We start from the raw sequence: 27,281 nt of genomic DNA on the forward strand, positions 1-27,281 counted from the left end.
GCAAGATGGCGGCGACGGCGGCCGCGGTGGTCCCCGAGGAGGACACGGAGCTGCGGGATCTGCTGGTGCAGACGCTGGAGAACAGCGGGGTCCTGAACCGCATCAAGGTGGGAGCGGGCCGCGGGCGTGGCTCTGGGGCCTGCAGGCCGCGGGCGTCACAGCGGGGAGGCGCGGAGGGGCCGGGGGTCGGCGGCGGACAGCTCCCGGGCCGGCGGGGGCGAGCGGCCTGTCCTGCGCTTCTGCAGCGGGTAAGCTGGCTTCTCCCCTGCCCTGTCGCCCAGGCCGAGCTCCGAGCGGCTGTGTTCCTGGCACTGGAGGAGCAGGAGAAGGTGGAGGTAGGCAGCCCTGCAGGCTTGCGCCCGCCTGCACGGACGCGCGGGGCAGCGGGGCAGGGCTGGGGGGAGAGCCCACGGAATGCTGTTTGGACAGTTGCAGATTTGGGGAATCATCTTTTTCTTTTAAAGATGTACATTTTATTGAAAAGGCAGATTCAGAGAGAGAAGGAGAAACAGATCCAACATCGGCAGGTTCACTTCCCAGGTGGCTACCACTGCTGGAGCTGAGGCGATCGGAAGCCAGGAGCTTCTTCCGGGCCTTGCACGTGGGTGCAGGTCCCAAGGCTTTGGGCCGTGCTTCGCTGCTGTCCCAGGGCACAGGCAGGGAGCTGGACGGGAAGTGGGGCAGCCGGGACATGGGGGATGCTTGGGTTTGTAGGTGGAACATAAAGCACTCGGGCCATGGCACCTGCCCTGATTTCAGGAATGATCTTAAGAAGAGGTACCGCGGGACTCAGACCACTCCGACATGGATGGGGGAGGGAACAGGCTGTTGGCACACCTGGGGGGCAACGGTGAGGGCCCAGGGGCTTGGGTGCCCGCTGCTGGCTCCTCCTCATAGGCATGGGGGAAGTGAGGCAGCAGGTGGGAGCTGTGGGCTCTGCTGAATCGGAGAGAGGTGGTCCTGGAGCACGGAGACTCCTGAGGCCTGTGTGTGGAACGTCCCGCTAGTGTGCTGGAGCCCCTCCACCCGGGACGGCATGGCCAGGCCCACCGCCAGACTCACACTGCCCTCCGCAGTTTGGGCCCCAGAGCTCCTCAAGCCAGCCGGACTTGATCCGGGTGGAGCCTGGCCCGGCCCTGGCTGTTGTAGGTATGTGAGATGGAAGACCTCTGCCTGCCTCTTTGCTCTTCAAATAAGTCCAAAGAGACGAAAGCTGCCATGAATTGCTGAAGGCGGGATCCGGTTGTCGGTAACTGCAGAGTTGCACCTTTGGGAGCTGCACACACCCTGGGTTCCCCAGCCACCCGACTGCTTGGGTATGCGGAGCAAGCGCTGTCCTTCCTGCTGGCCAAGCCCCATGCACTGCGTTAGGTTTTAAACGCGTGCAGCCGGTTCCTTTTACCTTAAGCTGAAAACACCAGACGTGACGAGTGCTTTAGGAGGTTCTCTTCCAGCAGGGCAGGGACAGGATGGGGTTGGTGCGAGAGAGGGGCATACCTGGGGGTGGGAGGGATTGGTGCCTGAGATTGTCACAGGTGATTGGTAAGTGGGCGGGGCTGGGAAGGGACACCCCCTCCCCGCGAGAGAGGAGGAATGGGATTGTCAGGTGAGATGCCAGGGAGTGACGTGTGGTGGACGCTGGACCGACGGGAGTTTCACGAGCTGTCACTCTGTTTCGCTGGGTGTTTTTCATCCAGCAAGCATCCTGAGTAAGTGTGCTAGAACTGGGCAGCAGGGAGCCTCCCTGGAGTGCCCTCACGTGCACCTGCTCTGTGATATCATCAAAACATGGTGTTTTGGGGTCTGTCCAGACACCAGCTGTCCCCGGCCGCCTGCCCTGTGGCCTGGACCTTAGGACTGGAGCCCCCAGCCCTCCAGGCATGTGTGTTCTGGGAGCACAGAGAGGGTCCTTGCTCCCTGGACACACTGCTCACTGTGGTGTCTGGATAGCCCTTTGCAAGGGCCTGAGCCGGGCAGACTGCACCTGTAGGACTGCCCACCCATGGAGCTGCTGCCTTGCTGCCTCCTTCGCTGGGTGAGGTCCTGGCCCATGTCCTCCTCCCGCATCCAGTCTCTTGGCCCCCTAATGCTGGTGAGTGTCCCTGGGTCTGCTTTAGGGGAGGTGCCGTGTCCTCAGAGAGTGACCCTAGCTTTGCCCTCTGCGGTCTCCTCTCCAGCCGGGTGCCTGGCGGCTGCCTCTCTGGCATCTGTCCTTGGCATGAAAGCAGCTTTCCTCATGCCTCCTTCCCGGCAGGTGCTTCGTAGAGTGTGTCCTACACGGTTGTGGCCGGTGAGCCCCAGCCTGCTGCGGCCTCAGCACCTTCCCCAGATGGGGTGTTTCCCTTGACCTTTGGGATTGCCGAGGTTCTGTTGGTGCTGCCTTGACTGCGTCATCGTCTTTTTGAAAGGCAGAGTCTCAGAGGACGTGGGGGAGAGGGAGAGAGCTTCTGTCCACCGGGCCACTCCCCGCTGGCTCAGCAGCCAGGGCTGGGCGCGGGTAGTGAGCAGCTGGGAAGCGGAGTACGGGCCCTGACGGGTGCTGCTTCACGTGGAGCATCCATGCACCTCAGCCTGCCAGGGTCCTATCCTGGTCTCACCTGGGCTCTGGTCACTGGGGGCTCCTGAGCCTCACAGACTAACCTTCCGCTGGGGACTTAAGGTGCTGGCTGTCTGAGCCCCGGGCTCTAGGTTAGCCTTCCAGGCACTTAGGGGTGTCCTGGGTGTCTGAGCCCTGGGCTTTGGGTTAACCTTCCACCAGGGGCTTAGGGGTACAGGGTGTCTGGTCCCCGGGCTGTGGGCTAACCTTCTCCTGGGTGTGTCTGGTCCCCAGGCTGTGGGCTAACCTTCCCCTGGGGGTGTCTGCCCCCGCCCCCGTGTTGCCCACCCCCCTCTCTGCTCTAGCCTGCCTTCCATAGTGCTGTGGACCTCTTCCTGCTTGCTCCTGCCCGCTTGTTTTTACCGTCTGCATCTCCCAGCTTCCTTCCAAGACGTGTTGCCCCTGTTTGCAATTTCTGGTTTGGATCTATGATCTCTCAGAGCAGAGGCGGAATCACTGGCACCTGGGGGTCTGCTTCCCCGAGTGTCACTGCCCTTTCCCTTGTGGTCATGTGGTCAGCGGGGGTAGCGCTGACTGCAGCCGTAGCCACGCCGTGCCACCTGCCTGTGGCACTCTCAGGGCTGCTGTGGCTAGAACTGGTCGCCTCATGTATCCCTGATGAACTGGGGGTCAGAATGTACAAGTCACACTTAAACTGTTTAGACTTCTAGCTGGTAGTTGTGAGAACAGCATCAAGCAATGTGTATGAAATAATAGTTTATGTAAGTAAACTCAGTTGCATTCAGTAAGTGTGTGAAGATGCCTACTTAGAAAAACAGTTCAGCAGCAGTTTATTCAACACTAGAAATGAATGCTTGTGAGTATATGCATTTGAGAAGCTTTTAAACAGCACAAAGCATATACAGTACTAACCAACAGTTTTGTAATGAATTTTAGAGAACCATAATTTTATGTATATGTATTATAATTTTATGACAATGTATTACATTTTTGCCAAAAATTAAGCTTTTATGTACATTTTTTAATTCTTAAAAAACATGACACTTGGGCCCCACACAGTGGCCTAGCGGCTAAAGTCCTTGCCTTGAGCGTCCCAGGATCCCATATGTGCACCTGTTCGTGTCCCAGCAGCCCTGCTTCCCATCCAGCTCCCTGCCTGTGGCCTGGGAAAGCAGTCGAGGACGGCCCCAAGCCTTGGGACCCTGCACCCGTGTGGGAGAGTTGGAAGAGCTCCTGGCTCCTGACTTCGAATTGACTCAGCTCTGGCCATTGTGGCCGCTTAGGGAGTGAATCAGTGGATGGAAGATCTTCCTATCTGTCCCTCTTCTATATGTATCTGACTTTGCAATAAAAATAAATAAATCTTTAAAAACAAAACAAGACACTTAAAAATATTTTGTTTTGTTAACAGAACAAAGCTCCTTTAGTCAATGAGAGCCTGAGAAAGTTTCTGAATACGAAGGATGGTAAGCTGTGCCCGCCCCTATGTGCTGTGCCCGCCCCTGTGTGCTGTGCCCTCCCCTGTGTGCTGTGCCCGCCCCTGTGTGCTGTGCCCGCCCCTGTGTGCTGTGCCCTCCCCTGTGTGCTGTGCCCTCCCCTGTGTGCTGTGCCCTCCCCTGTGTGCTCTGCCTGCCCGTCCGGGGTCTCGGTCTGCACCCCAGGTGGGAAAAGGGTCAGGCCGGGGGTCTCTGCACCTCAGGTGGGAGAAGGGTCGGGTTGGGGTCTCTGTCTGCACCCCAGGTGGGAGAAGGGTCGGGCCAGGGGTCTCTGCACCCCAGGTGGGAGAAGGGTCAGGCCGGGGGTCTCTGCACCCCAGGTGGGAGAAGGGTCGTGTTGGGGTCTCTGTCTGCACCCCAGGTGGGAGAAGGGTCGAGCCCTGGCGCAGCAGTTGGGTTGCTGGGAAATATCTTTGTCAGGGAAGATATTGGTTAAGGCCAATTTTACAGTGAAAGACAGGACACTGAAGGGCGTTTATGAAACTTTGTCTAACATGGTGAGATTGATGATCCTAATGGAAAATGGAGGAGTTAGGGATTTTTCAGTATTTAATTATATTATTCAGAAAGAAGAAACTGGTAAACAGGAAAAGCAAAACCCTCCTGTCTCCTTGCTTCCACTGTCCTGTTCCCCCTGAGGAGGCCCATCCCCGTGTCCTGTTCCCCCCATGGAGGCCCATCCCTGTGGAGGCCCATCCCCGAGTCCTGTTCCCCTGTGGAGGCCCATCCCTGTGGAGGCCCATCCCCGTGTCCTGTTCCCCCCGTGGAGGCCCATCCCTGAGTCCTGTTCCCCTGTGGAGGCCCATCCCTGTGGAGGCCCATCCCTGTGGAGGCCCATCCCTGTGGAGGCCCATCTCTGTGTCTTGTCCGCAGGCCGGCTCGTGGCCAGCCTGGTGGCAGAGTTTCTTCAGTTTTTCAACCTTGACTTCACCCTGGCTGTGTTCCAACCTGAAACTAGCACGGTAAGAGGAAAGCTTCTACATCTGCTCTAGGAAGTGTGCTTGGCTGCAGGCGAGTCAGCCCCAGCCGGAAGCTGACAGCCCTCTTACTGTCCTGCCTGTGTGGCTTTTTGTAGCAGGGAGCGTGTGCTGGCGGGTGCAGAGGAGCTCTGTGGGGCTGTGAGGTGCAGCTGGCTTTCAGCTCTGTCTTCTTGTGCACTTACCATTTTTTCTTTGTTAGTTTCAAGGTCTAGAAGGCCGAGAGAACTTAGCCCGCGATTTAGGTATTATCGAGGCAGAAGGCACTGTGGGTGGGCCCTTGCTGCTGGAGGTGCTTCGACGCTGCCAGCAGAAGGAGAAAGGTCCCCGCAGTGGAGAAGTACGTATGCCTGCCATGTTCTTAGTTTAACCATGAGCTTAGTAGTGCCTGTGGGTAATCAGGGTTTACATGGAAAGAGACTGTTCCTCCTGAAAGAGACCCAACTTATGTAAATACACACTCCGGACTGGTGGAGACACCGTTACAACGTGTGTGTTGGCTGTTGATGCTGGCGATGCTGGGCTCAGGAACCAGCGGGCAGTGGGCATGACCTCTCCCTGACTCTCTGTCAGGTGTCTGACACACTGCTGGGGGTCTGGATCACTTGTGGGAGTTGCTGGGCTCCCTGCTCTGCTCCCAGCCCAGCCTCCTGCTGATGCCCCGGGGTCCCCACTGCCCCATGAGAGCTGGCTGCTGGGCTTTGGTGTGGCTCAGCCCTTGGGTCCCCACTGCCCCGTGGGAGTGGGACTGAGGCCCGGCTGCTGGGTCCTCACTGCCCCGTGGGAGCTGGACCGAGGCTTGGCCGCTGGGCTTTGGTGTGGCTCAGCCCTTGGGTCCCCACTGCCCCATGGGAGCTGGACCGAGGCTTGGCCGCTGGGCTTTGGTGTGGCTCAGCCCTTGGGTCCCCACTGCCCCGTGGGAGCTGGACCGAGGCTTGGCCGCTGGGCTTTGGTGTGGCTCAGCCCCAGCTGTTGTGGCATTTGAGGAAGACTTGCCTCTGTGTGTCTGCATTTCAAATAAAAAGAGAAATTGCTTGTCCTCAAGAAGCTGAGAGCTGTGGAGGTAAAGCAGTGTGGACATGAGGAAGTGACATGTGACATGATTATCTCCACACATTTCAGTTGTCGGACCCAGGTGAGGGTGGAGCATCCGGTGGGGCGGGGCCTGGAAAGGGGATGTCAGTGGGGGCAGGAAGGGGTCCCTGTCACTCCTACTGTGCGCTTTTAAGTTACCTGAAAGCTTTCTGTTTTGTGTTTGATGAACATTGTGCTTGCCATTAGGCAGTAAAGGAATACAGAATTCTGATGCCTACTTTGTGACATGGCCGGGGAAGCGGCCGCCTGTGACGCTGGCATCCCAGAGAGGCACAGGTTTAAGTCCCTGCTGCTCTGCCCCCGCCAGCTCCCTACTGAAGCATTTGGAAGAGCGGTGGACGATGGCCACGCACAGGGAGACCCGAATGCTCCTGGCTCCTGGTTGCAGCCTGGCCAAGCCATGGCCCTTGTGGCTGTTTGGGGAATGAACCAGCAGGTGGAAGATCTCTCTTTCTGTTTGGAATTCTGCCTTTCAAATAACCAAATCTTAAAGGCGGGGAGGTAGACCTGGGGCGTTTCAGTGTAGGCGTAGTGACCTCCTCGGCAAGGTGATGGAGATGTTTGCAGGCAGTTAGGATTTGGGTGTGTGATGCCTTGTTTTTACAGAGAGAAGGAGTGACAGAAAGATCTTCCATCTGCTGGCTCGCTCCCCAGATGGCAGCAACAGCCAGAGCTGAGCTGATCCAAAATCAGGAGCTTTTTCCAGGTCTCCCACTGCTTTCCCAGGTGATAAGCAGGAGGCTGGATAGGAAGTGGAGCAGCCGAGACATGAACCAGCACCCTTATTGGATGCCTGTGTTTGAAGGTGGAGGATTAGCCAATTGAGCCATCATGCTGGCCCCATGAGTATGTTTTGGTAAAATTAAAAATTGGGATATTTACATTAATGAGGAAAAAATAAAAATGTTAACATTGTTTAGTGTTTTCAAATGCTAAAATTTCATTCAAGGATAATTAGTATATTTGTGTTTTAGATTTAGATATGTTTTAATTTTAAATTGTAAATATTTTAGGGTGCACTCGATCTGTCTGACATACATTCTCCACCGAAGTCACCAGATGGAAAATCCAGTTCCCACCGCACACCCAGTAAGGTGAGCGTGGGCCGGCTCCCCGGGCTGCTCTGCAGGGAGGGCTGCTCGCCTCTGAGGTGCTTTGTTTTGTTGGTGGTATCTTGACTTTCATATTTACGGAAAGGGATAAGCCATCAAATAGAACTAGAATAACCCTAACTTTTTGTTTTCATCAACAAGGTTTACTTTTATTAATTCCTAGCTTAGGAAAAAATGATAGATTCTAGAATATAACATTTCTGTGTTGAGTATTACGGACTTCTGGTTGGGTGATCAGATTTAGAATAGTAAACTCTGATGGTTTTTACATTTGTGAACCATGGGCGGGTAAGAACGTGTTGTCTGGTTATAGCTGTGTCTGGGTAGGTTGGTGAGTTGCAAAAACAAGACCTAATGTTGAGAATAGGATGTGCAGGAGATCCTGGATTTAAGATTGCAGGACTGTCAGGGAGAGCGACTCAGGCGACTCAGGCGAGGTCTGGGCATGCGGCAGTAGGGCCCTTGGGCCCCACCCCAGTGGCAATGCAGCTTTCTGTGCCCCAGCTCCTGTTCACAGTGGGCCTCTGCGTGTCCCCTCCGGGGAGCCGGAGGCCCATGTGCCCTCACCTGGCATTCCTCGTAGGGTTAGGAGTGCAGCAGTGGGTTTGGGGGGTCACAGGTGAGGTGTGTGTGCTGGGACGGTTCTTGGGGGACCCGAGCGTGGCTGTGGGGTGGGGCTCTGTGGAGGGTCCTTGTTAGTCAAGCTGTGCTGATCGCGTGTGTCTGCCAGAGCACATGCTGAATGGTCACTGTTACTTTCTGTGTCAATGCCGTGTCTGTTTCTTGTTTTTGAAGCTTAGAAACCCAGAGAAGTGGTTGTGCGTTATTTCTCATGAGCAGAGCCCACTGCTAAGTTGTGTGTGTTCCTTCTGAGATTGCTACAGGGATGGTCCTGTGACAGTGTCTTTGATGCTCATGGGACACAGTAACCTTGGTGGCAGAGCAAGGTCAGGAGTCAGTTTTCGAAGCTGCTTTACCTGTAAATGAAGAGCCCATTCAGGGCCTGCAGGATTGCCTGGCCTGGGCCTGCCAAGGCAGCTGTGAGCAGGGCCTGGGGACTGAGGACACGTGCGCAGGCTAGCTTGGGAGGATGTCTGTGTGGCTGTGCGGGGTGCTGGGATGTGCACTGGCCCGCCTCTGCTGGAAGGGAGAGAGGTTCGTGCTCTGTCAAAGTACTTGGCTCAGAGAGATGAGAGAGGGGCATTCTGAAACCGCAGTTCCTGCAGCTGCGAGCTGCTCGGGTTAGGGTTGCTTGAGCGCAGATGAACAGCACTGACTCAGGGAGTGTCTTCAAGGCAGTGTCAGTTCTCTCTGCGCAGGTTTTTCCCAGATGCCCTGCGTGGCTGGGACTGGGCCCAGGTAGAAAGAGGCTTCTTGTGTGGCAGGCTGGAGTTCCTTGGTCACTGCCTCCCAGGGTGCACGTAGGCAGGCAGGTAGAGGCCAGAGTTAATCTGCAGCCCTGTTCCTCTCGGGGTGAGGGGCGTCTCAGCAGTTAGGGTACACAGCTTCCCACCTGGGAATGGTCAGTGTTCTTCAGCTTAGAGACACTGCTCGGAATTCTAAGTACCAGGGGACGTTGGCTCTGCAGGGGCGCCGGTGGCCGTGACGCCCTCAGAAGCACCCTGGACACTGGTGGGCTGGGAGGCGTCTGTTTTGACAGCCATCTATTTTGGCACGTAGCAGGCAATTCCCCAGGGTCCTAAGGGATATAAACTTGGGGTTCCAGCACGTTCTCTGCTGGTGTCTCAACATCAGCACTGGGGACTCTGGGGCACTGTGGTCAGAAACAGGGTGCGCAGTGTGCGACGTGGTATTTTTTTTTCTGTTTAAGATTTATTTTGTGTTAAAAGGGCAGGGTTTTTGTTTTTGTTTTTTTAAAGATTTATTTATTTATTGGAAAGTCAGATATACAGAGAGGAGGAAAGACAGAGAGGAAGATCTTCCGTCCGATGATTCACTCCCCAAGTGAGCGCAACGGCCGATGCTATGCCGATCTGAAACCAGGAGCCAGGAACTTCTTCCGGGTATCCCACACGGGTGCAGGGTCCCAAAGCATTGGGCCATCCTCGACTGCTTTCCCAGGCCACAAGCAGGGAGCTGGATGGGAAGTGGAGCTGCTGGATGGGAACCGGCACCCATATGGGATCCTGGGGCGTTCAAGGTGAGGACTTTAGCTGCTAAGCCATGCTGTCGGGCCCAAAGGGCAGGTTTTATAGAGAGGAAGGACACAGAGAAAGAGAGAGAATCTTCCATTTGCTGGTTAACTCCCAAAATGGCCACAGTGGCTGGAGCTCAGTGGATCTGAAGCCACATGCCAGGAGCTTTTTTCGGGTCTCTCACGCGGGTGCAGGGTCCCAAGGCTTTGGGCCATCCTCTACTGATTTCCCAGGCCACAGGCAGGGAGCTGGATGGAAAGTGGAACAGCCGGGACACAAGCCAGCTCCCATATGGGATCTTGGTGCTTGCAGGTGGAGGATTGGCCTGTGAGCCACTGTGCTGGCCACACTGGTCTTGTAGGACTCAGTTTTACGTGTGTGTGGCTGGTCTTGAGGAAGGCGGGGGTTTGGGATGACATGTGTGGCTGGTGTTGAGGGAGCCGGGGGATTGGGGCGATGCTGATGGGAAAGAGTCCCCACCCTTGAGGCCCAGTAGTGATGGCTGTCCCAGGAGAAGCTGCCGGAAACCACTGAGCCGGGAGCTGAACTCTTGGGAATGGCGGTGGAATGGGTTAGATTTTCCATTTGTTAGAAGTTTTCTCATAGGACTCTGTTAGTTTGGAAATAGTAGTTTACTTGTAAGGATTTGCATGTCTTGGTAAAATGTCATTTTATTCTCATGCTCAGATACCAAGGTATCAAGGACCAGGCAAGAAGAAGACAGGCAGGCAGAAGGCTGGTGACCAGGTAACCGCGTGAGGAGCCGGGAGGGCGGCCATGCTGGACGCGCCCTGAGCCTGTGTTCGGGGCTCTGTGGCCCGCCTCCGCCTTGCCCTGGAAGGGGTCCGTGCCTTATCTGTAATGAGGAAGCAGTGGTGACGCAAAAAATATTAGACTGTCAGTTTTATCCAGTTAAAAATCATAACTGACATATTTTGAAACTATATGCTCAGTTTTAATTTGAGAATTCCTGTTTTGCTGGCAGTTGAACAAGTTGGAAATATTCATTTTCCTTTAATGGAAGTTAGTGTACATGTAAGTAAATGTTTCATCTGAGGAAAATGTCCAAGCTGTGATCGTGGCATGAGAGATTAGCCTGTCTTCTTGCACGCGTGGCTGTGTTCTGACACTCCGTGGGCTGGCCACGGACATAGCACACAGCCCGAGCCCTGCCTGCCCTCTCTCCCGCCCCGACGGTCACTCGGGTGGACTGAATCTACTAAGCCTTAGTAATTAGGTGCTTAGAAAATTTATAAGCATATGTAAGCTTATAAGAAAATACAAGCGTATAAGAAAATATAAGCTTATTTATTTTTATAAAATAAGTGTTAGAGGGCTTGGGAACATTGTTTGAGTTTTTGCTTGTATTTAAAATAGGATTAAGTTGTTTAACTTTTCTGACATTCACTTAGTGCGTGTTGACGTTGGCTTATCTCGAGAACTCTTCACTAAGTTGGAAACTTTGGAAGTGCGAGACCCTGAGAAAGGTGTTGTGTGAGGACTTTGGTCTGTGTCAGCACCAGTTCCTGCCCCCCGAGGCACCTGCTAGTTTGTCAGAGAAGCTGTGAGGCCCGTCTGCTGTCCCTGGCAATGTGCACTTTGTGCCCACCAGGGCAGAGATGCCAGCCGCAGGAAGAAAACTCAAGCACGTGAAGTTGTGCTTTCTTAATAATTTCTTCTCATCCCTTTCTCAGAGTTTATTAAAAGTTAAGGGCATATTTCATAGTATGCTTTATAATCATATTTACATAATGGGTCCTAAACAAGTGAACACATTTGAGGAGTCAGTGCTGGGTATGAACCCAGAGCACCCCAGAGGCAGGTCTGGTTCTGTGCAGGTGTCACAGTACTGTGGCCCAGCCTGCCGCCTGCTGCCTGCCCTGGCCCAGCGCCCTGCTCCCGGCTCCGAGCCCTGCCAGAGTCCGGGGGTCTGGTCTGCAGGCCCAGTCCTCCTGACTGTTCCTGTACTCCCGAGCCTATGCGCTTCTGTGGGCATTTGAAACTGTCCACTCTTCCTCCTGACCACATTGCTGAGAGGCCGCTGGGAGGTTGTGCATGCCCGCTGTCTGCTGAATGCCCAGGCAGGTTCCCAGCATCCTTAGCATATTTGCCCCACTCAGTGGCCGATGGGTCCATTGCACTGCCAGTTCAGGTTGCCAGAGCAGGACCCCAAGAGCCAGGAGTAGGTGAGCGGTAGTTCCCAGGTTGTGCTAAGCTCTGATTTTTCACTTATTTGAAAGGCAGTGTTGCAGAGAGGGAGAGACAGAGGCCAGGAGTGAGAAGTGTTCCACCATCTGATTCACCTCCTAGATAGTCAAAGCCAGGAGCCTTGGCGCTTCTTCCAGGTCTCACGTGGGTGCAGGGGCCCAAGGGCTTTGGGCCAACTCTGCTTCCTCCCCAGACATATCGGAAGCAGAGTAGCTGGGGCTTGAGCTGGTGCCCCCATGGCATGCCAGCATTTCAGCTGGTGGCCTAACGTGCTACACTGCAATGCTGACCCCAAAGGTCTTTATCATTGTTTTCCAAATGTTTTAAAGCTGATGTGCACTGAGGTTGCTTTTGTTTCTTAAAACAGCCTTCTTAAAATGTCCTTTCTGCTTTTTGAATTCTAGGCAAGCCAGGTTTGTGTTGATTTGGGGCAGTGATGGTGATCATGTTGTGTTAGGAAGGTATTTCAAGCAGTTTGTGGGCAATGCCTATTATGGAAAAATTGTGCATGAATGTCAGCATTTTTTGGCACCAAAAGTTAGGTTTTAATTCCATTTCTCTAAAATGCCTGGAGTGCCTGCATGTCTGGGTCCTGTGTCTTTTTGAGTCACTTGAGGGTCTAAGCCCTGGCCCAGCACTTCTGTCCGGCCAGGCAGCCCCTGCCCTGCCGCCTGCTGCTGGCTCGGCCGGGTGGAGCAGCTGTGGATGCCCCGAGGCATGTTGCCAAGCCCAGGTGTATGTGTGTGTGGGCAGTGAGTGCCCAACGGGCAGGAGAGGCTGTCCAGCAGGCATGGCGTCTTGAGACAGAGAGGGTGGTTCCACATGTGCGGGCTCTGTGAGCCGGTGAGCTCTGGGTGAGCAAGGTGGGCTTTTCGATGTGTGTGTTAGAGTTCACACAGTTCCTTTAGTACTTCCTAGTAAGTCGCGCGCAGAACTTGCCTTTGGTCGGCAGGGGAGAGGAAGTGTGTGGTGCTCTGAGCCTGTTCGTAGGCCTGGGAGTTTCTTGGCTTCATTGTTTTTCCTGCTGTGGGCAGTGTAGGTTAAGTCTTCAGCAAAAGCTCTTGGGGTTCTTAAGAAGTGCTGGGGGCAGGGTGAGGTGTGCGGCTGAGTCCTGACTTGGAATAAATACCTGGTTCAAAGGCTGGCTCGTCTGGTCTGGCTTCCTGCTAACACACATGCTGGAGGCAGCAGACTCTGGCCGAGGATGGCGGGCGGGCCTGGCCTTGGGTGCGTGGCCTCCCTGCTGCCCTGTCTCTCCTGGCCCAGGATGGTAGTCCTGGCTCCTGGCCTGGCCTGGCCCGGCCTTGGCTGCTGTGGTCTCCCTGATGCCCTGTTTCGCCTGTGTGCCCACGGACTCGTTTGAAAGACAAACTCTGTCAAAATGCAGACAAGTTCAGGAGGCATCCTAGCAGCAGTTGAGTTTTCGGCAGTTTTACTGTCCCTGACTTGTACAAGAAAGGGCAGTGGCTGTGGTAGTGGTTGGAAGAGACTTTCTCCATAGACGAGATGGAAATGTTCCAGGTGGCTGTTTCCATGGCTGCTGCAGCAGTAGAGCTGAGTGTTTTAACACAACAGCAATCCATTGTCACTGCTGCAGAGGCTTTGCAGATAGGCGCCGCGAGTCAGCAGAGCCTCACCCAGTCCTAGCTGCTGATGGTGTCGCAGGCCTGTAGAAGCAGCGTGGGTCTCCATGTGTACCCCACTTCCTGTGAGGCCCTACGTGGCCTCATTCTGACAGATGCCATCGGCAGTGACCCTGTCTTAGGGCCACGCTAAATCCTGGAAGGCTGGGCATGGTGTGTCTTTCTTGGCTGCAGTGGTCACAGCTGGGCCAGGCTGAAGCCAGGAGCCAGGGACTTCACCTGGGCCTGGCACGCACTTTAGCCATCCACCGCTGCTTTTCCAAGCTGCTAGCAGGGAGCTGGATGGGAAGTGGAGCCTCTGGGACTTGAACTGGTTCCCACCTGCGATGCCAGTGCCACAGTGGCGGCTTTCCCCAGGGCACCCCAGCGCCGACTCCCCGGTTTGCTGCTGCTTGAGAGCGGCGCAGGTGTTTCTGGCAGCGTTGCCCCGTGTGTGGAGGGCTGACGATGAGCAGGTGTCTGTTCTTAACCCGCTGGGAGCTGACCACTGGAGTCAGGCTCTGCTCTGCCACCATCTGGGGTCATGATTGCCAGGGCTCAGGGGTGCCTTGGCATGGCCTCAGCGGCGGCAGCACCTAGCCAAGGCCGCAGGGTTGCCGAACCGTTCAGTGCAGACTCACGGAACGTGTACATGTTTCCCACCAGTGACCATTGCCTCTGGTGCAGACCGCACACACAGGCCGCCTGTGCTCGCACGTTATCTCCGCTGTTGTCGTCGCAGCTCTTGCCCACTAAGCCGGCCTTCTGTCTCCCCTCCTGTAGAAGGCCAGCAGTGAGGCCAGTCACAGTGACACCAGTGTCTCCTCGTCAGAACTGAAGAGCCATGAGGCCAAGGCCGGGTCTCTCCTGGGCAGCAGGCCTGCCGACGCCACAGACAAGGCTGGCCTCCGTCCAGATGAAGACGACGTGGAAGGGGACTCTTTCTTCGATGACCCTATTCCTAAGCCAGAGAAAACCTACGGCTGGTGAGTGAACTGTGGTTGGAATTTGCACTGAAGCTTGAAGAATGATTTCTGAGTGTTCATTGTTCTCGGGTTGTTGACTCCAAAAACCTGCTTTTGTGGCCAAAGTTGCTCATGTTGTAAGCAACACCAGCCGCGCCTTGAGTCGGGCCGGAGTCAGCAGGCGAGGGAGAGGAGAGGCTGGCCCTCCGGAAGCCCGCTGCATCGGGGGTCGGCCTGTCAGTGAGGGAGCCCCCGCTCGAGGGGTGCAGGCGGGGCAGTCCTGGGGAAGGGCGGCTCAAAACACAGGGGTCACCCACAGGGACCCTCAGCTCCAGACATGGGGAGGGCGGTGTGGGGCTCCCTGAGGTGAGGTGTGGGAAGGGCGGTGTGGGGCTCCTTTTGAAGTAAGATGTAGGGGGAGCTGGAGCGAGAGATGGGGAGAGGGGATGCAGGAGCTGGATTCAAAGTAGAACAGCTGGAATCTGAACTGGCACCATGTGGGATGCCAGCACTGTAAGAGGCAGCCCAGCCTGCTATGCCATGGTGCTGGCTCCCCTTACTATGTGTATATGCACATATGTGTGTGTATGTAAGTACATTTGGAAAGCAGGAAGTGATAGAGATCTTCTGTCTGCTGTGACTGCTGAGCATTTTCACTGGGCTGGACGGGCTGTGGACAAGTTATAGTTTCATCTGAGTCGGCCTGTGTGGGCAGCAGGGCCCGAGGCCTTGAGCCTTCGTGGGCTGCTTGCTCGCTGTCATTGGCCCGGAGCTGTTAGCAGAGTAGCCGGATCCTGAGCCACACGCCAGGGGGAAGGAGGCCCTGATTCCTTCCCAGGAGGGCGCATCCCAGGGAGGACTGGCCTGCCGCAGGGCTGGGGCCTGGTCCCCGGGAGCCGTCTGCTGCGGCAGTGCGAGTTCCTGCCTGGGCGAGGGTGGAGTGGGAGCACGGGGGGGGGGCTGGAGCGTTGGAGGCGGTGAGCAGGGAGTGGGCGGTGCAGAGGGCAGGCTGCCAGCCTTTGCTCTCTGGCCTGGGGGAGCGTGGCAGTGTGGCTGCTGGCACCTGGCTGCCTTCTGAGACGCCGCAGCCAGTTTGGGAGGCAGTGCGGAGAGGCTGTCCCTGTGGGCTCGATGGGCGTGCGGGAGCTGTGGCAGGCCCGGTGGTGCCGAGCCCGGGAGCGGCCTCGCCCTGCCCCGGCTGCACTGCGCTCCCAGCTGCTCTCACTTCCGTGACCGTGTGTAACTGCTGCCTGCCTCCTGCTAGGAGAAGTGAAGCCCGGAGGCCTGTGGCAGGCCTGGCCTCGCTCTCGGACGCGCCCCCCTTGCGGGGTGGACTCGGCCTGGAGGGAGCCCCCTCCTTGAAGGACTCCGAGGGTAAGTACCGGAAGCTGTTCCGATTCTTTTTTAAAACGTTTAGCTCCTTTGAAGGCAGAGTTTACGGTAAGACTGAGCGAGCAGAGAGATCATCCGTGTCCTGGTTTGCTTGCCCAGTGGCTGCGACGGCTGATGCTGGGCCACCTCGAAGCCAGGAGCCAGGTGCTTCTTCGGGTCTCCCACATGGTAGAGGGACCCAAGCATGGGCCATCCTCTGCTGCTGTCCCAGGCCACAAGCAGGGAGCCAGATGGCACCCCGTGGGCTGCCAGTGCTGCAGGCCTGGCCCACCCGCTGTGCCAGCCCCTCTGATTTGGTTTCGTTGTTCCGTGTGCCATCATGGTCCTGAGGACGTGGACTGCTGAGCTGACTCCACGTTATGCAGTTTTCTTCAGCTTCGTTACGTGGGCAGGCACCATGCACTCAAAAACTGCTTTGAGTTTTCAACTTTGACCTTTGCCCAAGCTAGGGGTCAGTGCGTGGTACAGCTCTCTCAGGGGTCGCCAGGAGAATGGCAGGGCTGCGGAGTGTCGTAAGGCTGCTCGGCGCACTTCAGACTGCCGGGTTTCCGCCTGAGGTAGCTAGCAGGACACAACCCGGCTGTGGGCCGAGCAACACCCGTCAGTTCTCTTGTTGCCTGTTGGGTGGAATTGAGTGGAGTTTAAGTTGTTATTTTTCAAAAATCTGTTCTGTGATAGCACGGTGATCATTATAGCAATGTTAAACGGAGCTGTTGTTTTGCCTTCAGGCCGTGGCCCTCGCGTAGGTGTGAGGGTTGGCAGGGTCAGAGGTCAGTTGCTAGCCATGTTTGGCGTGACGGTGCTGACACGTGGAGCCCAGCAGGTGGCGCCTGTGCTCTGGGTCCTGGCCAGCACCAAGTGTGGCTGCTTGTAACTGTGGCCCAGTGCTTCTGGAACCCAAGCAAGAAGAGCCGGCTCCTGCTTGTCGTCTGTACTTGGCAGGTGCTGTGTGCCCTCATGTGGGACTCTCAGCCCTCCATCCCACAGCCCTCCTAGTGCTCTTGCTGCTGTGGCTGTGCCACTTGCAGAAGAATCCTGATGTCATGATGTTGTCACTCTGCCAGTGACTACAGGGAACGGAGAAAGGAGCTCGAGGACCGAGCAGTGGAAGCAGCCAGCAGGCTTGGGAGACAGGAGCAGCATTTACAAGGCAAAATGAAACTGGGGAAACGATTGTAGCCCGCAAGTGACGCTTAGGGGAGCAGTTTCCGGAGCGGGCCGTGCTGCCGCCGGGGAGTCGGCAGACTGCTCATGGTGGGCGCCACGGTGGCAGCACCCAGCGTGGCACCCAGCTGGAGGCTGCTGTGCCCCATGCGGAAGGCCACCAGGCAGGGCCGACAGCCGGGCAGACGCTGGGCTCCGAAGGTGCTGGGATCCTCACCGCGTGTTTGTTTTCAGGCAGAAGAGGAAGCAGCATTTTGAAAGATCTGAAAATAGTCAATGATAAAATCGGATCTCTTGGATTAGGTAACTAGACTTCTACTTTTAGTGCTGATTGTTTTAAAGTGTTTGAATTTGGGGTAAAACCGTGATGCAGTGGCTCAGTCTTCTGTGCCCTGCTCGGGGCTCGGCAGCCACCTGCACAGCTGTGTGTCCAGGGCTGCACGCTGTGCGGAGGTGGCTGGAGCAGCCACCAAGAGCCCCGTCTTGTAGGGCCGGCCCTGTAGTGTAGTGGGTAGAGCCTTCCCTGTGATGCTGGCATCCCATACAGCTGTTGGCCGTGTCCCTGCTGCTTCCCTCTGACCCAGCTCCCTGCGAATGGCACCAGAGGACAGGAGGCCGCCCCAGTGCTTGTGCCTCCTGGCTTGGGCCTGGCGTGGCTGTCGCGGCCATCCAGGGAGTAAGCCAGCAGTGAAGTCCGACCTCTCTCTCTCCCTTTCTCCCTCTCTCGCTCTTTTCCTCTCTCCCTCTCTCTGTGACCTTGCTTGCAAATAAGTATTAAAAAAAAAATCTAGTAGGGAAGCTGGACATCTTCGCTGTACCCTCAGCTGCGTGGAGTCTTGCCAACTCGTTGTCTGAGGGTGGGTGACCTTCCCCTGGCTCGGCTTCTGGGGAGACTTCTGCGCTGAGGCGGGTGGGTGAGGAGGACCTGGCCGAGGGAGAGGGGCATAGCTCAGTCCTGGTGCTGGAATTTGCTCAGAGGCCGAGCCGTTCGCGGGATGCTGAGAGCTTGTGGTCTGGTTGTCATGCAGCTGACACTGGGATGGCTGGTTGCAGCTGTGTGCTCTGTGAGCTGGGAGTCCTGCAGGGCCCTCTGTTGCAGCCTTGCAGGACCCCGAGAGGTAGCCAAAAGCTGAATGAACTGGCATGCATGGGCGGGCATCCTGTGGGCACCCACCCCGTGCGTGATGAGAGCTGCCTCTGACCTGGACAAGGCCCCTGGGAGAGAGGGAGACAGGCAGGTCTCCCATCTGTTGGTTCACTCCCCAGATGGCCACACTGCTCCGGACTGGCCCAAGGCAGGAGTCTGGAACAGCATCTGTGTCTCCTTCTTGGCTGCAGGGGCTCAAGCCTTAGGGCTCTCCCGCCCGGGTGCATTAGCTGGGAGCTGGATCAGAACTGGGCAGCTGGGACTCTAGTCTACTGACGTCACAGGCAGCTGGCAAGCCACTGTGCCATGATGCCAGTCCCATTGCTTTTGAATGTTGTATGTTATTGTGTAATGTGTATTAAACAAGTGTGTGTTATATATGAGCTCACGCAGCATGCATACATGTAGATGCATTTAAGTGTGTGGCATGCACATACATGTATGGTATATATGTGTATATATATACACACTTGCATGTCTGTTACGCATGTGTTTGTAGTACAGGCATATTCATGTACGTGTTTACGTAGTAGAAATATGTGTGGCAGATGTGTTTTATGCAATATGTGTGTGTGTGTGTGCAATCTTTGTAGGTATGTAGGTACATACAAAAGTGTCATGTGTAGTTTGTGTTTGTGCAGTGTGTATGTGTGCACACATGTGTGGGTGTGTGTTCACACAGTGTGTATGTATTGAGGACGCGTGTGGGTGTGTGTTTACACAGTCTGTGTAGGTGTATGTATGGATTGTGGACGCGTGTGGGTGTGTGTTTACACAGTCTGTGTAGGTGTGTGTGTATTGTGGACGTGTGTGGGTGTGTGTTTACACAGTCTATCTGTGTAGGTGTGTATGTATTGTGGATGTGTGGGTGTGTGTTTACACAGTCTGTGTAGGTGTGTATGTATTGTGGACGTGTGGGTGTGTGTTTACACAGTCTGTGTAGGTGTGTATGTATTGTGGACGTGTGTGGGTGTGTGTTTACACAGTCTGTGTAGGTGTGTATGTATTGTGGACGTGTGGGTGTGTGTTTACACAGTCTGTGTGTAGGTGTGTATGTATTGTGGACGTGTGGGTGTGTGTTTACATAGTCTGTGTAGGTGTGTATGTATTGTGGACACGTGTGGGTGTGTGTTTACACAGTCTATCTGTGTAGGTGTGTATGTATTGTGGACACGTGTGGGTGTGTGTTTACACAGTCTGTGTAGGTGTGTGTGTATTGTGGACGTGCGGGTGTGTGTTTACACAGTCTGTGTAGGTGTGTGTGTATTGTGGACGTGTGTGGGTGTGTGTTTACACAGTCTATCTGTGTAGGTGTGTATGTATTGTGGACACGTGTGGGTGTGTGTTTACACAGTCTGTGTAGGTGTATGTATGGATTGTGGACGTGTGTGGGTGTGTGTTTACACAGTCTATCTGTGTAGGTGTGTATGTATTGTGGACACGTGTGGGTGTGTGTTTACACAGTCTGTGTAGGTGTGTGTGTATTGTGGACGTGTGTGGGTGTGTGTTTACACAGTCTGTGTAGGTGTGTATGTATTGTGGACACGTGTGGGTGTGTGTTTACACAGTCTGTGTAGGTGTATGTATGGATTGTGGACGTGTGTGGGTGTGTGTTTACACAGTCTGTGTGTAGGTGTATGTATGTATTGTGGACACGTGTGGGTGTGTGTTTACACAGTCTGTGTGTAGGTGTATGTATGTATTGTGGACACGTGTGGGTGTGTGTTTACACAGTCTGTGTAGGTGTGTGTGTATTGTGGATGTGTGGGTGTGTGTTTACACAGTCTATCTGTGTAGGTGTGTATGTATTGTGGACACGTGTGGGTGTGTGTTTACACAGTCTGTGTAGGTGTGTATGTATTGTGGACACGTGTGGGTGTGTGTTTACACAGTCTGTGTAGGTGTGTATGTATTGTGGACACGTGTGGGTGTGTGTTTACACAGTCTGTGTAGGTGTATGTATGGATTGTGGACGTGTGTGGGTGTGTGTTTACACAGTCTGTGTAGGTGTATGTATGGATTGTGGACGTGTGTGGGTGTGTGTTTACACAGTCTATCTGAGTGTAGGTGTGTATGTATTGTGGACACGTGTGGGTGTGTGTTTACACAGTCTGTGTAGGTGTGTATGTATTGTGGACACGTGTGGGTGTGTGTTTACACAGTCTGTGTAGGTGTATGTATGGATTGTGGACGTGTGTGGGTGTGTGTTTACACAGTCTGTGTAGGTGTGTATGTATTGTGGACGTGTGGGTGTGTGTTTACACAGTCTATCTGTGTAGGTGTGTATGTATTGTGGACGTGTGTGGGTGTGTGTTTACACAGTCTATCTGTGTAGGTGTGTATGTGTTGTGGACGTGTGTGGGTGTGTTTACACAGTCTGTGTAGGTGTATGTATGGATTGTGGACGTGTGTGGGTGTGTGTTTACACAGTCTGTGTAGGTGTGTGTGTATTGTGGACGTGTGGGTGTGTGTTTACACAGTCTGTGTAGGTGTGTATGTATTGTGGACACGTGTGGGTGTGTGTTTACACAGTCTATCTGTGTAGGTGTGTGTGTATTGTGGACGTGTGTGGGTGTGTGTTTACACAGTCTATCTGTGTAGGTGTGTATGTATTGTGGACGTGTGTGGGTGTGTGTTTACACAGTCTGTGTAGGTGTATGTATGGATTGTGGACGTGTGTGGGTGTGTGTTTACACAGTCTGTGTAGGTGTGTGTGTATTGTGGACGTGTGTGGGTGTGTGTTTACACAGTCTGTGTAGGTGTGTGTGTATTGTGGACGTGTGGGTGTGTGTTTACACAGTCTGTGTAGGTGTGTGTGTATTGTGGACATGTGGGTGTGTGTTTACACAGTCTGTGTAGGTGTGTGTGTATTGTGGACTGTGGGTGTGTGTTTACACAGTCTGTGTAGGTGTGTGTGTATTGTGGATGTGTGGGTGTGTGTTTACACAGTCTGTGTAGGTGTATGTATGGATTGTGGACGTGTGTGGGTGTGTGTTTACACAGTCTGTGTAGGTGTGTGTGTACTGGAGAGGCACAGACAGCCCCTGCTGTGTGTTCACACCCTTTCATCCAGTGATGGCTGGACACCAGGAACTCAGCCTGGGGCTTTGCTGAGTGTGTGATGGGAACCCAGTTACCTGACCATCAGCACTGACCTTCAGGGTCTGCAGGCGGCTTTGTGGGCCTCCTAGTCCAGGGCCTGGGCCACCCAGAAGTGTCTGACTCGGTAGCCATGTGGTGTAACTGTGCCGTTAGGTCCAAAAGATCCCCGAAGTTCCACACGCAGCAATGCAAGAGCAAAGAAACTATTGCTAGCTCGAGCTGGGGTCCGAGTCTCATCCACCGCAGTGGAGTCTTGGCAAGGACCCCGCTGCTCTCTTGCAGGCTCTTTGTTCCCTCCTAGTCACGCACAACACATCTCCAGCAAGCAGTCCTTGTCTTAGTCTCGTCACTCGTGGACGTGCGGATCCCCTTGATTGGCCCAGTTCCCAAGGCTGTTCTCCACTGCCCACTCTGTCTCTAAGGAAAATGAAACTTTGGAGTGAAATGAAATTTAGGCCTTACTCTCTGACCTTGGGCCCGTCATGGCGTCGGTCCTGCTCTTTACACAGCAAAGCCAGGCCATGGTTACAGAAGCCCCGTAGAGCGGTGACAGTTAGGCTGCCTTATCCCTGCTCAGCACCCTTGCACTCCTGCTGCACACGCTCACCTCGTCTCGCCTTGAGACACTAATTTACTACTTAGCCCTGATAACCTTTTAGCACTACTGTTGCTCAGAGGCGCCACCCAGCCTTGCACCCCCAACTCCACAGTGCAGCCCTAACGTCTGCTCTTGAATTTATCAGGGCCTGGAGAAGAGGACTACGTAGACGATTTCAATAGGTAAGGAAGCCACGGCTGCACGCGTGGGGCCTTCCTGGGTGTGAACGTGAGTGCAGACGAGGGCGGCGGAACAACAGCAGGGCTGGCCAGTGGGCTGGGCTCAGGTCATCCTCACTGAACCTGAGCGAGCGCTGGGCTAGGAGGTGTGTGTCCTGCTTCCTGTGGCTGGAGGCGGGTTGGCATGTCCCCGGCGTCTCAGGGAGGGACTGGGCACTTGGCATGGCTCTTCTGCTCAAGACGTCCGCCCCCGTGGTTTCTGTTGAGTTCCTTGTCTGTGAGTCAGCTGTTACTGTGCAGTTCGCTGAGTGTTTGGTTCGCTGGGACTTTGGGGATTTTTCAGCAGGCTCATGTAGTGTGCAAGAGGTTGGAGAGAGTGCTGGCCTTTGCCAGTCCCAGGGGAGCCTTAGTTCTCTGTGCCCCCCCAAATCCGGGCCACGGGGGGACGTACAAGTGAAATCATGACACTTGCTCTTGTAGCTAAAGCCGAAAGTGGAGGTCAAAGTTTAGAGTAGTGCTGGTTGTCTTCAGTCTTTACTTTCGGAGTTCTTACTTTTGATTTTGTTTTTTTCCTGAACCAGTACCAGCCATCGCTCAGAGAAGAGCGAGCTAAGCATCGGGGAGGAGATTGAAGAGGACCTCTCCGTGGACGTGGACGACATCAACACCAGTGATAAAGTAAGGGCTCACGCCTCGGCCCCGCGTGGGCACCGTCCCGGCCACCTTCCCAGAGGGCTGTGGAGAGCGTGCTCACGAGTGGGCTGTGCTGGCCACGCCCACCCTGACGCTCAGAGCGTCGGAGATGTGTACTTGGGGCTGCACTCAGAGCTGTCCAGCCAAGACCAGAGCGCAGAGGCCATGCCACCTCAGGGCCCACTTGTGTCATCTAGACAGGCATGGCACCGCTGGCAGCAGGGGTGGGCGGGGCCGCTTGTGGGAGGCCAGCTCTCTCTGGGGTGGGTGCTGTGTGCCCTGCTCTGGGGTCTCTCTGCTCCAGGGTCTCCCTGACAGTGGCTGGCACTGTGGGCTCTCCTCTGGGGCATTCCCGTTGGCCACTGTGAGGCTCTGCGATGGTGGCGCCAGGGGCGCTGTGCCGTGCTTGGGCCGGACTCGGTCCCTGGGCGGTGCAGGCCTGTGCGGTACATGTGGCCGCACCTGTCTCTTACCACTTGGCCTATGCCGCCCTGCAGAGAGCCGGGACTGCTTCAGTCAGGCCGGGCTCGGAAACAGCCAGTTTCCCTTTTAAGTTACCTATTGTTCGTTTTATCTATTGAAAAGTTGGAGACAGAGAAAAGTCTGTCCACTGGTTGATTCCCCACAGCTGGCCAGGCAGGAGGCGGGGTGCTGGGTGCCCAGCCAGGTCTCCCTTTGCTGTGGGAACCTCTCCGGACCTCCAGGGCTGTGGGTATTCCAGGCAGCAGCCTGACATGCTGCACCACGAGCCAGCCCCAAGCGCTTTTTGATGATGTTAACGTGCAGTTGAGCCCCGGGCTCAGAGTAGAGCGTGAGCGTGAGGGGGGCCCGTCATGGCCGCCTGCACAGCTGTGCTGGACAGTGAGTGCAAGAGCCCTGGGCACAGGCTGCGCCAGCCCTCTGCACGTTCCCCGGGCTGGGCCTTGTAGGGCTGGCCACAGGCGGGCGAGGCTTGGCTGTAGACTTCCGTGCCGAGAGCTTGTGGCAGGCATCTGGGGAATACAAACAAACATGTATTTTTCTGTAATGAACTATTAGCTGAGGTGACCAAGACGATTGCTTTGATGCACTTAGTTTGTTTAGGGAGGCACAGAGCAGGGCTGAGGGAGATGAGCGGGGAGGAAGGAGCACAGAGCAGAGCTGGGGGAGAAGGGGGGAGCACAGAGCAGGGCTGCGGGAGGAAGGAGCACAGAGCAGGGCTGCGGGAGGAGGGAGGGAGCACAGAGCAGGGCTGTGGGAGGAGATGAGGAGGGAGCACAGAGCAGGGCTGCGGGAGGAGGGGGGAGCACAGAGCAGGGCTGCGGGAGTGGGGAGGGAGCACAGAGCAGGGCTGCGGGAGGAGGGGGGAGCACAGAGCAGGGCTGCGGGAGGGGAGGAGCACAGAGCAGGGCTGCGGAGGAGGGGGAGCACAGAGCAGGGCTGCGGGAGGAGGGAGGGAGCACAGAGCAGGGCTGTGGGAGTGGGGAGGGAGCACAGAGCAGGGCTGCGGGAGTGGGAGGGAGCACAGAGCAGGGCTGCGGGAGGAGGGGGAGCACAGAGCAGGGCTGCGGAGTGGGGAGGGAGCACAGAGCAGGGCTGCGGGGAGGGGGCCAGGCAGGCTGCGGAGGGGGGAGCACAGAGCAGGGCTGCGGGAGGGGGCACAGAGCAGGGCTGCGGAGGGGAGCACAGAGCAGGGCTGCGGGAGGGGGAGCACAGAGCAGGGCTGCGGGAGGGGGGAGCACAGAGCAGGGCTGCGGAGGGGGAGCACAGAGCAGGGCTGCGGGAGGAGGGGGGAGCACAGAGCAGGGCTGCGGGAGGAGGGAGCACAGAGCAGGGCTGCGGGAGTGGGGAGCACAGAGCAGGGCTGCGGGAGGGGGGAGGGAGCACAGAGCAGGGCTGCGGGAGGAGGGGGGAGCACAGAGCAGGGCTGCGGGAGTGGGGAGGGAGCACAGAGCAGGGCTGCGGGAGGAGGGAGGGAGCACAGAGCAGGGCTGCGGGAGTGGGGAGGGAGCACAGAGCAGGGCTGCGGGAGTGGGGAGGGAGCACAGAGCAGGGCTGCGGGAGGAGGGGGGAGCACAGAGCAGGGCTGCGGGAGTGGGGAGGGAGCACAGAGCAGGGCTGCGGGAGGAGGGGGGAGCACAGAGCAGGGCTGCGGGAGGGGGGAGCACAGAGCAGGCTGCGGGAGGGGGAGCACAGAGCAGGGCTGCGGGAGGGGGAGCACAGAGCAGGGCTGCGGGAGGGGGGAGCACAGAGCAGGGCTGCGGGAGGAGGGGGGAGCACAGAGCAGGGCTGCGGGAGGGGGAGCACAGAGCAGGGCTGCGGGAGGAGGGGGAGCACAGAGCAGGGCTGCGGGAGGAGGGAGCACAGAGCAGGGCTGCGGAGTGGGAGCACAGAGCAGGGCTGCGGGAGTGGGGAGGGAGCACAGAGCAGGGCTGCGGGAGGAGGGGGGAGCACAGAGCAGGGCTGCGGGAGTGGGGAGGGAGCACAGAGCAGGGCTGCGGGAGGAGGGGGGAGCACAGAGCAGGGCTGCGGGAGTGGGGAGGGAGCACAGAGCAGGGCTGTGGGAGGAGAGGGGAGCACAGAGCAGGGCTGCGGGAAGAGGGGGGAGCACAGAGCAGGGCTGCGGGAGGAGGAGGGAGGGAGCACAGAGCAGGGCTGCGGGAGGAGGGGGGAGCACAGAGCAGGGCTGCGGGAGGGGGGAGCACAGAGCAGGGCTGCGGGAGGGGGAGCACAGAGCAGGGCTGCGGGAAGAGGAGGGAGCACAGAGCAGGGCTGCGGGAGGAGGGAGGGAGCACAGAGCAGGGCTGCGGGAGTGGGGAGGGAGCACAGAGCAGGGCTGCGGGAGGAGGGGGGAGCACAGAGCAGGGCTGCGGGAGGAGGGGGCACTTGATTCCTTGCTTCAAAAGTTGCAGACTGTTTATAGAGAATGAGGTGTGACGTGGTGGCCGTGGCCTTACGGGATGGTTTATGGAGGAGAGAAGGTGTGGACACCATGCCCTCCCGCCGTGATGGCCTCTGCCCTGGCCTCCCACCGTGCCCTCCCACCATGCCCTCTGCCCTGGCCTCCCGCCGTGCCCTCCCACCATGCCCTCTGCCCTGGCCTCCCGCCGTGCCCTCCCACCATGCCCTCTGCCCTGGCCTCCCACCGTGCCCTCCCACCATGCCCTCTGCCCTGGCCTCCCGCCGTGCCCTCCCACCATGCCCTCTGCCCTGGCCTCCCGCCGTGCCCTCCCACCATGCCCTCTGCCCTGGCCTCATGCTGTGCCCTCCCTCCATGCCCTTCCACTGTGCCCTCCCGCCGTGGCCTCTGCCCTGGCCTCCCACCCTCCCTCCCGCCCTGGCCTCCCGCTGTGCCCTCCCGCCGTGCCCTCCTGCCATGCCCTCCCACCGTGGCCTCTGCCCTGGCCTCTCACCCTCCCTCCCGCCCTGGCCTCCCGCCGTGCCCTCCCGCTGTGCCCTCCCACCCCCCCTCCCGCCGTGCCCTCGCTCTGGCCCTGATCATCTCTGTTACTCCGCAGCTCGAGGACCTCACCCAAGACCTGACCGTGTCTCAGCTCAGTGACGTCGCTGATTACCTGGAGGATGTGGCCTAGCCCCCCCTGTCCCCGGAAGTGGCTCTAAGCAGGACCGGGCGTCCTGTGCGGCGAGTCGCAGTTCAGCGGCGCTGTGCCGGCTCCCCGTTGGTGCCTTGGGCTCAGACTGCAGCTATTTTGGAAGATGAAGTTTTCAGTTTACTAAACAAGATGCCTATGTGAGTGTGGGGGCGTCAGTGTCTCACTCGGGCTGGGCCACGCGTCTCGGTGGACGCCGTGGGGAGGGCGGCAGGAGCGTGGGGGTGTGCTGAGCCACAGACAAGGCTGTGGGGCTGCTGGCCGAGGGTGTACCCACTCTGCGTGGGCAGCTCACCCCACGGTGTGTTCACAGGCACGCAGGTCTACACACACTCGGCCAGGTGACCCATGAATTTGAAATAGAAGCACATTAATGTAAGTTAGACTTGATGTGTCTTTATTCTGTATTTTCTTCCGTTTGGAAGGTGTGTTAGACCATTAAGGTTGTATTAAATTACTCGTGTGTACTGTTTAGTTTTGCTTGATTTAAAGAAACATGAGAATGTCAGCACATCCCTCACGGCCATTGGCAGCACGTGTGTCAGCGCGGTTGCTCCTGCAGTCCGGCAGCGGCCCCTGGCGCAGCGCCCAGCGCCCAGCGCCCAGCCCCGCACACGCTGCTGCCGGGAGGGCCCCGAGCCCCTGGCCCCGGGCCCTCACTTGAGATCGCAGGTGAACACAGAAGTCCAGTTGCGACGAACTAGGTGTCAGGGCCTGAGACCCGAGGGAGTAAGGCAGGGGTCGGTTCACCCTTCCAAAGCTGAGCCTGGCTGTCCTGTGGCTGCCCTGTGGTGTGGGTCACTGACCTTTGCAATGGAAAAGGGCAAGCAGGGAAACAAATCAAAGTGATGCATGCATATTCCTATTTATGTAAGTATTATGACCGTGTTAATTTTTATACATTTTAATTTCAGCTAAATTATGGATTTTTATTAAAGTTTCCTTTTAAAACAAAAGCATCAGGTCCGACGTAGTTCATTGATGCCAGCAAGCAGACTGGTTCTGTGATGCCTGAACATGGCGGAGACACAGACTGGGCCTGGGGTGTGCAGGGCGGAGGGTGGGAGGGCTGGGGCGCCCGGCGTGGGGAGCCGACTGCTCTGAGCAGACGGCAGGCTGGAGACGGGCCTGCCTCACTGCGTCCTCTGTCGCTTCTCAGCCAGACGTGCAGTTTGTTTCCGCCTATGGGTGGAAGCTGGGTTTCCGTGAAGTGGCCAAGGGGCTGCTG

General features: G+C 56.7%; 1 protein-coding gene across 5 annotated transcripts; it reads left to right on the forward strand.

The window, feature by feature from the left end:
* Positions 1 to 26,921, forward strand: CEP43 (centrosomal protein 43). Of its 5 annotated transcripts, none has more exons than XM_040965405.1 (13): positions 1 to 107; positions 282 to 335; positions 3,969 to 4,023; positions 4,927 to 5,015; positions 5,233 to 5,370; positions 7,139 to 7,219; positions 10,081 to 10,140; positions 14,007 to 14,209; positions 15,453 to 15,566; positions 16,983 to 17,047; positions 21,737 to 21,773; positions 22,352 to 22,448; positions 25,961 to 26,921. In XM_040965405.1, exons 1-13 carry the CDS (start codon positions 6 to 8, stop codon positions 26,033 to 26,035), a joined length of 1,170 nt encoding a protein of 389 aa, XP_040821339.1. In that variant the 5' UTR covers positions 1 to 5; the 3' UTR covers positions 26,036 to 26,921. The 5 variants fall into 5 exon arrangements, with proteins under 5 accessions (XP_040821339.1, XP_040821338.1, XP_040821342.1 ...); XM_040965404.1 differs by having other exon boundaries at positions 15,453 to 15,562; positions 16,979 to 17,047; positions 25,961 to 26,920; XM_040965408.1 differs by lacking the exon at positions 16,983 to 17,047 and having other exon boundaries at positions 15,453 to 15,562; positions 25,961 to 26,920.
* The last annotated feature ends 360 nt before the right edge of the window (positions 26,922 to 27,281 follow it).

The sequence above is a fragment of the Ochotona curzoniae genome, unplaced genomic scaffold (genome assembly GCF_017591425.1).
Source record: "Ochotona curzoniae isolate NIBS_2020 unplaced genomic scaffold, NIBS_Ocur_1.0 scaffold_3890, whole genome shotgun sequence".
NCBI lineage: Eukaryota > Metazoa > Chordata > Mammalia > Lagomorpha > Ochotonidae > Ochotona > Ochotona curzoniae.

What these genes read in the sequence shown, in the direction of transcription:
- CEP43 (XM_040965405.1), top strand. Translation starts at nt 6, where the DNA reads ATGGCGGCGACGGCGGCCGCGGTGGTCCCCGAGGAGGACACGGAGCTG. An exon ending in TCCAACCTGAAACTAGCACG is followed by an intron (nt 5,016 to 5,232) that starts GTAAGAGGAAAG and finishes TTTCTTTGTTAG; the next exon opens with TTTCAAGGTCTAGAAGGCCG. An exon ending in ACATCAACACCAGTGATAAA is followed by an intron (nt 22,449 to 25,960) that starts GTAAGGGCTCAC and finishes GTTACTCCGCAG; the next exon opens with CTCGAGGACCTCACCCAAGA.